An 11714-nucleotide genomic window follows, 5' to 3' on the forward strand; every position below is an offset into this window, starting at 1 on the left:
CTGCTTCTTGTTTCTAGCTGCTTTAATATTTAATTTCTCTCACATTTTGGGCAGATTTTAAGTTGATCAAAGGATAGATATTTATAGATATTTATATTCTCGGTAGGTTTCATTGCACACTGCTACTCCTTTCAATATATGAATTATTCTTTGCATATAAGCCCAGGTAAATCATAAGTGCCACAGTGTAAAATTTAAACAACTGCTGTGAAAAAGGCACATCTGTCTTGTCCAGGTGCTGAGTCCAAAATGAATCTGCACCTGATAAATTTGAGCTTGAAACATGTACTTTTCTAATATAATTAATAGGAAATTTTAAGGGGAGCAGATAATTGTGTTGTGAGTCCTTTGGAAATTACACTGTAAGATTTGAAAATCACAAAATTATTATTTGTTTAAAGTGTAAAATGTAAGAGAAAAGTCAAGAGACATTGTTTCCAAAAATATAAAAGATCAAAACAAGTTGAGAGTTTTCAGCAATGTGAGGAGGCTTCAGCTGCAGGGCTTTTTATCAAACTGAAAGGTCACTAATGTTCCCCAGACGAGTGTATGTACGAGGTATCAGGTGATTTATAAGGTTGTCTCCACGTCTCTGAGATTGCTGTTGAAAACAACAACATTTGATACATCTGGCTGCTGAGCAGTCCTGGTTACATCAGACACATACACAAATTACTCATCTGGAAAAGGAGAGAAACAATAACCTTCAGTCATTGTTAAGATGTAAAGGGTTAACATACTCGTTCAGCAGGAAAATGGCCCCATGTGATTAATATGTTACTACACTAATTGTTGATAATGACACATTAATGCAAAACAAACACAGGAGCTGGTTTTAACTACTTTATATACAGTTGGGTAGTTTAGTCCAGTTGTTCCCAAACTAGGGGTCAGGCCCCTCCAAAGGGTCATGAGGGGTTGTGAGATGGTTAATGTGGTTTACCCATGGATGTGTACAGAGAACTGGATACAGCATCCGAGGCAGGGCCCTGTTCATTCCTATGAAAGTTGCTCAGTGGCGCATGAAGCCAAAAAAGCAACTTCCTGAAAACTTACTACGCACTCTCTGTGGGCCGCATAAACCCTTGGAGACTTCCGCTGGTCAAGACCACTAACTTCTGGTTTAGCCCTCTGGCTAATTTGAATAGGGATAAAACAATTAAATCAAGAGGCTCCTCTAGACTTTCAAAATGTAATCGGACTGATTAAAAGTGGTTTTGAAATTTAAAAGTGGTTTGGAATCACTATTTTGATCTTTAATCTTATTTTACAAACGTATCACATTTTAAAAGGAAAAATCTTTATCTGAAAATTAGTAAATTCATTTTATATGGTATATATATTGTTCACTATGTGTGTGTATATATATATATATATATATGTGTGTGTGTGTGTGTGTGTGTGTGTGTGTATGTGTGTATATGTGTGTATATATATATATAGTCCCATGCTCTCAGGCGGTAATGCAAAATTTTGTATGCAAAGCGCCTCTAAAAGTCAACGAAGAAGAAGAACTCCGAACGGTGGCAATTCGCCATGAACAGGAAGAAGAAGAAGAAGAAGAGCTCAGAGGGCGGAAGTCGATGCAGTCGGAGTCGTGTGTTTTAAACCTGAACTACACTGCACATATCTGGCTGGTAACACTTCTGTCTGACGTTGGTCATCTAACCAAACAGGAAAAGTGGGAGCTGAAAGACAGTTGAAAGCAGGAGCACCAACTGGCACGGCAGTATTACCCTCATTTGGTACAGTAAATACTCTTTATTTCTTGTGTTTATGTTGCTAACAAGACATTAGCCTTGTTGTGATCGGAGATATGAAGCTAACTGTTAGCTGCCAGCTGGCAGTAACAGTCACTTCGTCTAAAATCCCTGATTTAAGTCACGCAAGGTTAATGCTAGAATATCTCGTCTAAATGTCGACGTTAAACACAAGTAAACAGCTCCAACAGACGGACGTCTGTATTGAAGCCTACTGTTAAATGTCTGTTCGAGTCTTTACCAGCTGATTTTATATGATCTTTAAGATTTTTAAGCTTTGTCACGCAGCATTTCTCTACAAAGACGATACTGCTGACTGGTATTTTATTTGGTAATTTATCTAAGCTAAACATAAAAACAAATAGCCTATTTATCTCTCTCTATATATATATCTAGTGTTGAGAACTTTGTCAGGATACAAACGATAAGCTCAGTCCTACCTCAAATGTGTGTTTAATGTTTACATAGAAGATGAACAAATTGCACAAGTGATTCGCAAACATGCTTCAGTCAAGTTAGATTTCACTGGTATCACAGATCAGGAACTTAGAGGGCTTTACGATCTGTACAGCAATAAAGTACCTAGTAAGTTATTCATTAATCTGACTGAAATTTTTTATAGGTGTACAAGCAAGAAAAAACTACTCAGTCCATTAATCTTTTTGAGCCTATAGTCCCAAGTGTCCTCACAGGGGTCCATCTTCATTTGTCGCCGTCATGTACTCCATTGTGTACACTTGTTTCAGTCTTTGTGTCCATTGAGTTATGTTTGGTGAGAGTACCTCCATCCAGTTCTTTGTTTTAAATTTTCTGTCAACCCATTAAGAGAACATGTAAGATATATCTTTGGTCTTTGTTGATTACCCCTTTAGGAACTCCCCCAAGTATAAATTACAGTCTGACTGAAAATAAAAAGCAATACGTACATTAGAGCTGAAACAATAAGGTGAAAATAAATCGGCAGCTATTTTGATAATTGATTAATATTCCAATATATTGGATATCTTCAGGTTGTGTACTGTTGATGGGACAAAACAAGCAATTTGAAGAGGCCAACTTTTATGATGTTTTATTGACTGAACCATAAATTAAGAAAGTAATAATGAAAAAAATCATGTGATGGAAATCTGAAAATAAAAAGCTGACAAAGACCAAGTTGTCTTTCTGTCTTTAATGAAAAACCTTGCAAGGGATCAGCATACCGTCACAACAGAGTGTAATTGCAGTCTGATGTCAGTTACAAAGTATACATACTTTTTATAGATAAGGAGTGTGGGAAACAGTATCAGGATGTGTGTGTGGGATCCAGTGCCGGATCTCATCAAAGCTGTCAACACTCAGGAAAACAACTGTAGCATGTCCGAGATGAAACTACTCCTTATTTGGATCCAGACCGTGAACAAAACCAAAGATGAGCACAAACTAAATGGTTGCATGTTCAAGGTTATACAATTAGAGTTTTTCCAAAGTGCAAAGTCTAAAATAGTGTAGAGAATACAAAGTGTGTTTTTTTCATTACAATTATTACCTGCATTATTAGTTGATTTATTTCATGTAGCATTTCTCTACAAATTGGAGCAGGTCTGCAACTAACAGCTATATTTCTTATAGATTGATTTGATGATTGTTTTCTCGATACATTGTTTGGTTTATAAAATTGACAGAAAACGGTTAAAATGCCATTCACAGTTTCAAGCCTGAGGTGGCGTATTCAGATAGCTCGTTTTATCCAACTGAAATCCAAAGATATTTAATTTACTATCACATGAGTCAAAGTAAAGGAGCAAATTCTCATAATTGAGAACTAGAGACAAGGTAATGACTGTTTTACTTGAAAAATGACTAATGATTTATCAGTTATCAAAAGTAGTTGAATTTTCTGTTGATTGACTGATTAATCAAATTATTTAAGCTCTAAACATCATTAACAGCTACATTAATGCATTTTCTCCCATCCAGTGATGCCAAGATGTTGTCTGAAGGAGGCTCTTTCATGAAGGGGATGGTCATGGGAGGCCTCTTCTGCTTGGTGCTATCACTCCTGGGTAGTTTCAGCCCCAGCACAGAGTCTGGGACAGAGGACCAACACCATCATCATCACGTCAAAGCCCCCAGCAAAGATGAACTGAAAAGTCTCTCTGACTCTCAGATGCAGGGGTTGACTGATCAAGTGCGTGTCTATTGCATCATCATGGTCCAGCCCAAAATCCTGGTTTACTGGGCCACTGCGTTGGATACCTGGAGCAAACATTGTGATAAGCCTGTGTTTTACACCTCAGAATCGTCTAAGGCCCTTGAGGCAATAGATCTGAATGAAGACGATGACTGGACGAGGTTACGTAAAGCTCTGAAGCACGCTTATGAGAACGCCGGGGACCTGCGCTGGTTCTTCGTGGCACAAGCCACCACATTTGCCATCATCGAGAACCTCAAGTACCTAGTCCTCACTAAAGATCCCACTGAGCCCTTCTACCTCGGCAATGCAATGAAGTCAGGGGAGCTGGAGTATGTTTCGTATGATAGTGGCATTGTTCTAAGCTATGAAGCTCTGAAAAGGTTGGTGCATATTTTCAGTGACGAGGACAAATGTCCGGAGAGAGGACGCTCCCTGTGGAAGCTGAGTGAGGACAAGCAGCTGGCCGTGTGTCTCAAGTATACAGGTGTGTTCGCGGAGAACGGAGAAGATTCACGCGGCAAGGGCTTGTTCAACAGCAAGAGTGTCGACAGCCTGATAACGGACAGCATGAAAGACAACCCCAACAATGTTGTGGAGGGCTGCTGTTCCGATATGGCGGTCACATTCAACGGGTTGTCACCAAATCAGATGCAGGTGATGATGTTTGGAGTTTACAGACTTCGTCCTTACGGGCACGATTTTCATGACTCGTTAGTGTTTTACCCTCCCGAAGGCTCAGACAATGACTAGAGACTCATTCCTTCGACTGGACGTGGCATTTTAAATTTTTTGCTTCTGTGATGGCAAACCTAACTTTGGGGACATGTTTTTTCTTATGCTGTTTGTAAAACTGGATCCTGGGTGGGAATATCACTTTTATGTATTTTGTACTTTTTGCACAATCAGCACCCCCCCATTCCTTTGTGGTGCAGGTAAACGGTGTCGATGGGTGTGCGATCCTTGGAATGAAGATATACCTGGGAAATATATAATGTGACATGGGACTAGATTTTTTGGAAGTTTTGGTTATTGTAATATTATATTATATATCTTAAATGTTGTCTTCTGTGGTCTGAAAGCTGCATTAGAGAAATAAGTGATACTAGTTTCTGAAAACAACACGTTTCTGAAATTATTTAACTACTCAAAGTGCTTCGCCATCTTAACAACATTATGAATGACTTCTTTTTCTCCAATAATACATCACCTTGGTGATTCAAAGATTGTATGGAAGCACCAAATATTGAGTCAGGCATGTCACAGCCCAACCCAGCTCTTACTGAAGTGCATTTCTTGTCATGTCGTGCTGGGTTATCTCCACAGATGAAGGAGTGACCTTCTCAGCTAAATGGAAGGTAATATACCTTGACGTCGACTAAAGGGTAAAGTATATTTTGTGTCACACCCACACCCACACCCACACGAAAAAAAAGTTATCAGTGGAAGATTCATGGTTCTTTGTCAGGGATCAATAAGGCCTTTCAGAGTCACTGAAACTCACTGAAATTTTTTTTAACACATGGGTGTCACACTGAGCAGATGACTTCTTTGGAAAAAAAAGTCACTTTGGATAATAAAAATAAATACATAAAATAAAACCAACTGATTTAGTGTGGTCTCATGGCGTTGAGTGATCCACTCGGGAAAACGTACACTATTGTTGTGGCTGTCATTGACAAGAACTGTTGAAAGGTGAGAATGAGTACCAGTAGCTTCCTGGGTGTTGTAATGGACACACCTTCATGAGCTTAATGTCAATGGTTTATGTTAAAGAGAGATATTTTTACAATGTAGAGACCGTTTTGTATTTTATATTCCAGATAAACTTAAGTATTACCAACATTTTACATTCTCTCTTGATTATGGGACACTGCTGATCACTGATGTATCTCTCTTAACACATGATGTATACTAATGTATTTCTGCTGTTAGGTAAGAAAATAAATTATTTCTTTATAATTCTCATTCATGCCTTTAGTGTGATTAAAATATATAGCGGAGTTAGAACATTTTAAAAGTTATTCACATGAGTGTACTCAATTACATCATCCTCAGTTATCAAAAGTACAAAGTTCAGCCTTCAGGATGACCAGGTTGAATAAACATTTCTCTACAACAGTTTCAATAAAATCCTAGCATTATAGCCTTCATGAGGGGAAGATTTTAGCTACCTCATAAACTGGCAACTGAGTGTAAACTTCAAGATGTGCAAAAATTTTATCTGATTTTTACCCAATGGAAGACACACCTATGTTAACCTCAAAGGGAATAGCGGTATAACAGGTCTGACAGATGGATGCCTGTGCTACCCTTCAACTATGTAAATATACTCACATCCTGTGTTGCACCATAGACATGCTACATAATTACTTCAACTAACCTGGTGATATTGCCTTGAGATATAATTATCATTTTGTTTTAAAGTTTATATTCACAGGGACTACATCAATCTAACATATAGCACACCTCTTTCGTGTCAAGGTCTCATCGTGAACCAAATCCAATACAAACACCAACTGAGGTTAAGGTTTAAAGCAAGATCTTTCTTTTATTTGTGCATAATGGCGATTGATTCAAAGCCTCCAGCAGGTTACACAGCTAAGTCCGTAGGTGTAAACAGTTGACTGGCATCACATGCCTCGCTGTCACCAGCTCCACACTTTTCCCGGCGGGGGTGGGGCAGTGAATGGGGGGGAGGGGGGCAGGGCGGGGCATCGCAGGTGCTGATGTCATCATTTATACGTCTTCATGTGCCACAATCCGTCATTCAGATAGTGAACGTTCTCGATTCCAATTCCCTTGTTGACCTTTTCTCTGTTTGCACAAGACAAAGCGACATTAAGGTCAGACATAATTAAAGCGGTGACTGAATGGAAGTTCTTGCTCCTGTTAAAATGGACGTGAATCTTACATGTTTTCTGCGGACATCTTCATGACACCAACACAAAGTGCGTGTTGTTTGCCCTCTGCCATTATGGCCTGCATTCTCTTGTTAAAGATAAACATGTATGTAGCTACAGATGCTGTCTAAACACTGCAAGGTGACATGTTAATATTGTAAATTTAGGGAAACATTTGTGGCACAGAACAATTTCACAGATATATTCGACAGAATTAAAAATCAATTCAAACAACTTCACGTGTAAGAAAGGATACGACTACTGTGTCAGAGTCAGCTCGGTAGAGTTTAGCGCCCGGTGACGTCAGTCCGGGGCACATGATGTTGGCTCCACTTAAGACAAATTTAATGGCCCCTTTGTCTACTTGCTGATGTGGAAGAATGAAAGGATCTATGAGGAGGAAATGTATTTCTCATCAGTGTGAATACATTTTAATACAACCATCAACCAATCAACTTTTAGGAAATCTTACATTTATGCAACAGTCTGAGGGTTGGATAAAATGGTCCTTCTCTCTGTCTGAAGAACAGCAGCTCTCCGTTCACTGTCAAGATTTCAATGTGTTCATGGCTGGAAGAAGAATGACATAATATAAGAATAACTGTAAGGAAGAAGACTACACTGATGAGAAAAATATAATGATAAATCGTACCATCTCACGATTTTGACAGGGTCCTTCTTTGGCATTATGTGATTGAGCCATGACTCGATTTCAGGGAATTGATCCAACAGCTGGTTTTTTATGCCTTTGATCACTGATGTTTTCAGCTGGATACAGTTCGACACATTTTCCTTCTCATCAAATCTGAAAAAAAGGGAAAGCAGAAAAGTTTAATTTATAACATGGTTACAAATACGAAGAGGTATACAAATGCTTTTGTGGCATTTAGTTTAATTTTGTGCATAAATTAAAATACTGTCGGCCTACATACATGTAGCCTATATCCCAATCATACTTGTTCAACAATGGAGCACACTGATTCCATATTGTGGAAAATATTGGCTGTAAACAGTATATTAATTTCAATATGGCCAGTATCAACCATCACCTACAGCGTGCAGATATATTGAGAAGAGAATCCAATGATCGTCTTAGAAAAGAAACAGAATTTTTACTTGAAAATGACTCACAACAATTAATCCATCATCAAAATTGCAGATTCATTTTCTGATGATCGACTAATTGATTAATCGACTAATCATTGCAGCTTTACATTCATGTAATTATCATCCACAAAGTCCTTGTTTTAAATGGATTTTAGTGTTGATAAATTTCTCAGTGAGCTGGACGTCAGGAAGGGGAGATAGTTTTGACAACTTAGATGACAAAAAAGTCACCTTCAGTAGTTATTATAAATTCAAATTAATGATTCTAATGTTGAAAGTGGAAATACTCTTTGCCAGAGCCAAACATGACACCTGAGTGACCTAATTTCTATGTTTAAGACATTATTATTTTCATTAGAAACAAGAATAATGTTCATCTTTTCATAATAGCACTGGGGATTTGATCCAATTCAGAGCATTAAAAAAACTCTGATCTGATGTAATAACTCACAAAATGTGAACATGAGCCTTCAACAAACTTGAAGACATGATTGTCTCAGTAATCAGTTGTTTTTTTCCCCAAATTTTTTTAATCAACAAAAACAACTTATATGTAGATAACATGTACAAAAGGGTACATATAATAAAAGTAAAAATGTACATAAAAAGAAATAATACTGTAGATTAACACTAGGGAGGATAAAGATCTGTATCATTTTTTTTAACACTGTACAAGCTGTTACAGTTTTAATTGCTTCTTGTTTTAGAGTACTGAATTGAAAAAGGTAGCCTATTGCTTGAACTCTTTGCTAAAAACAATAAAGCATGGTTTCTTACCTGTAAATTTACATTTATGGATATGGAATTTGGCCATTATAATAATGAGATTTATCATGTTAAAAAAGTGTTTTTCTGTGTATTATTTTCCAAAGTAAACTAAGACTTTCATCAATATTTTCAGTAATGAAAGCACATCATGACTTTGCCAGAAATTCATCACAATTGGGTAATGCCAAAATAAACGGACAACAGTTTCTGGACATCCATAACACAAACTACAATTCACATCAATGTCTCTCTTGATTTTTTTTAATAATGGTTTTTATCTGGACAGAGTTTATAAACGAGTTTAAAATAAAATTCCTTAACTATATTGGTAATTAAGTATCGATTAGGTAGAAGTCAGGCCTTCTTCCATACCATATCCTCCACAAAATGATTCCAATATGAAATCACATATGATAATATAATAATATCTCTATGGAACAGAGCTCTTATACATCTGCGGTTTTTACCAGAATAACTATTGCACCAAACACATGTGTATAATCCCCATGTGTTACGGGGACATTATAATCTGACAGAAACTCTTCATAAGTAAAAACACTCAGTTAGCTTTAGCCACCTAGCTCTAGCTAGCGTTAACGCCACAACATGGAAAATAATCAGCAACGTACTTTTTAAACATTCTCGTTGGTCACTTGTTACCGTTCCTCAGTTGTGTCAAAGCTTGTCCGTACTTACTGCGACAGATGGGGAATGATAAAGACAAGTAATTAACAAAATACAAGTTCATCTATCAAGTAATGCTCTAGCAGACTCCACTCCTGTTAGCAGCGGAGGGCCAGTAGATTGTGTGGGACTACGTCATTTTACGACAGCTGTGTACGTTACACGGCAGGTCAGGTCCAATTCGGTTATGAGAATCATTTATATCCTCTTCTGATACCTAGTTATTAATTTTATAGAGCTTCTGTCACTGAATATCAATGGTTATAAAATCACAAACTTGATAGTGCCCGCTGTGTAACTTTCACAGACAGTTAAATAAATTATGGGTCAATAAAATGTCTAAAACGGTAGCGCCACTAAGATAATATCAAAGCAGTTTCCATAGTGACATAGCACTTTTTTTTGAATACATGAATGAACATGAGGTACATTCTTGGGAACAAAATGCCAGAGGGGTTCACAAACAACACGTAAGAAATAGAAAGAAAATTAAATTAAAAAAAAATAAAATAAGAAAGAATAAAAATAATGAATAAGTAAAGCAACAACAAATGAACATCTTTTTCATATCAACTCATTATTATTTTATGTTGTGTGTTCTATGTTATTAATACTGCAGCACTTTGAGTTTCACTATGAATGAAAAGTGTAAAGTGAAGAGAAAAGTAGTAGTATTAAAACAACAGAATAGTTAGACATTAAAAACAATATACTCATTAACAGTTTTTACAACCTTCTTATTAGTATAAGATTTAATGGTCTATAAGTACTGCTCACATTCTTTATGAAAAACTAAGAAGAAACTTACCCTTATGAATATGAAACTTAGCTAAGATAATTATACGATTGATGATATAAGCTTGTTTCCCATTCTTTCTGTTGCAACTTAAAAACACAAACAGTATACAATTAAAGCACAATCAGCCATAAATGTGACATTAATATATTAGAAACTTCTTGCCAGTTGTGATGAAGCACTTTTGTGCATATATCTCATAGCAATACATTGTGACACTTACATTCTTCATTTATTTCATAGATTAGATCATGGATCAGATAAATTAAACATATCACAAAGTTTGTCCCTTCTATAGTTGTGTGAAACTTATCACCAGATTTTTTTACAGAATTTATTACAAAAATGTTATACAATGAATTAATAAACAAACAGAAATCCCAACAAAGAGGAGACTACAGTTTGAAGAAATAACAACAGAAATGACTATTTACAATGCCACAATGCAATCTTCCTATCAGCTCAAATGTTATATGTTCTAGTCGCCTTTTTACGATTAGCCACTTTAACATTCAGTATTGCTGTCATATTCAAAAGTATTATAAAACTGAAAGAATTGGGCTAGGTATATGGCATTTTTGCTTTGTGAATATGATATTTATGAAGTAAGATAACTGAATTACAAAAAAGAAAACACAGAAAATGTTATACCTGTATAACAGTTTTTAAAAAGTACTTTCAAGTACATTTTTCACTAGATACATTTTATGCAGTGTCTTATATGACACCTTGATCTTGTACAATGCTTGTCACCAATCACAACTTTTTCCAAGTTTTATGTCATTATATTTCACATTCGACAAAGATTTATTTGTCACACATACAATTGTACACAGTACACTGTAGCTATCACCTTCATATACTGTGCATGGTGAAAGTATACTAAAACAGAGAGAGATGTTGAAAAAATGAATGGAACTGAGAAAAACTGAACCTCACAGACATTTTAAACATATTGGAATATTTCAAAGAGCAAATACTGGCAAAAGGAAATAAGAGCAACCAAGAGCAATGCCAAAAGTATGCACAATGCAGGAGATTAATTAAAAGTGGAAATTGAATATGAGATATAATGATTATATATTATTATGTATATTATTATATAGTAGTTGTAATAACAATAATATTCATAATAATGTTAACAACAACAATAATAACAGTAATAATAATATATTGAGGTGTAGTCAGGAAATAAAGCAAGTACTGTACTTTTTGATTAACATATATGGGTGTACTTTCCTAAAACAAAATAACTAAAAAAAAAAAAACAACTGAAAAACAGAGGTCTAATATTAATAGCTCCACATCTATGAATATATTGTTTGGCCAAAATAATTGAAGTCCCCCACCACTCAAAAACATGTTTTTCTTCTTGTTCCTACAGTTGAAAGTTTGAGCTTCACTGTGCAGGATAACGTATGTGCAGAGTTTGACATGAGAAGGCTATTTTCACATTCATCTGCTGAAACTGGAAAGTTTCTCTGATAGTTTTGATGCCGGTCCCGGTCCAATATTAAGCATAC

The 11714-nt window shown here is 36.1% G+C and overlaps 2 protein-coding genes across 2 annotated transcripts; one reads left to right on the forward strand and one right to left on the reverse strand.

The window, feature by feature from the left end:
• The first annotated feature begins 1500 nt into the window (after nucleotides 1–1500).
• c1galt1c1 (C1GALT1-specific chaperone 1) lies at nucleotides 1501–5901 on the forward strand. The gene is made up of 2 exons (XM_044363981.1): nucleotides 1501–1745; nucleotides 3720–5901. The coding sequence occupies exon 2, from the start codon at nucleotides 3730–3732 to the stop codon at nucleotides 4684–4686; it is 957 nt and encodes a 318-aa protein (XP_044219916.1). The 5' UTR covers nucleotides 1501–1745; nucleotides 3720–3729; the 3' UTR covers nucleotides 4687–5901.
• Nucleotides 5902–6458: 557 nt separating this feature from the next.
• Nucleotides 6459–9551, reverse strand: mcts1 (MCTS1 re-initiation and release factor). Its single transcript, XM_044363982.1, has 6 exons — nucleotides 9341–9551; nucleotides 7489–7641; nucleotides 7309–7406; nucleotides 7093–7226; nucleotides 6848–6915; nucleotides 6459–6750 (listed from the first exon to the last, which is right to left on the reverse strand). The coding sequence occupies exons 1-6, from the start codon at nucleotides 9349–9351 to the stop codon at nucleotides 6669–6671; spliced, it is 546 nt and encodes a 181-aa protein (XP_044219917.1). The 5' UTR covers nucleotides 9352–9551; the 3' UTR covers nucleotides 6459–6668.
• Nucleotides 9552–11714: the final 2163 nt, after the last annotated feature.

This window comes from Thunnus albacares, chromosome 10, assembly GCF_914725855.1.
Source record: "Thunnus albacares chromosome 10, fThuAlb1.1, whole genome shotgun sequence".
Lineage (NCBI taxonomy): Eukaryota > Metazoa > Chordata > Actinopteri > Scombriformes > Scombridae > Thunnus > Thunnus albacares.

What these genes read in the sequence shown, in the direction of transcription:
- c1galt1c1 (XM_044363981.1), top strand. Translation starts at nt 3,730, where the DNA reads ATGTTGTCTGAAGGAGGCTCTTTCATGAAGGGGATGGTCATGGGAGGC.
- mcts1 (XM_044363982.1), bottom strand. An exon ending in CCTCAGACTGTTGCATAAAT is followed by an intron (nt 7,227 to 7,308) that starts GTAAGATTTCCT and finishes TCCTCCTCATAG; the next exon opens with ATCCTTTCATTCTTCCACAT. An exon ending in AAGATGTCCGCAGAAAACAT is followed by an intron (nt 6,751 to 6,847) that starts GTAAGATTCACG and finishes TTGTGCAAACAG; the next exon opens with AGAAAAGGTCAACAAGGGAA.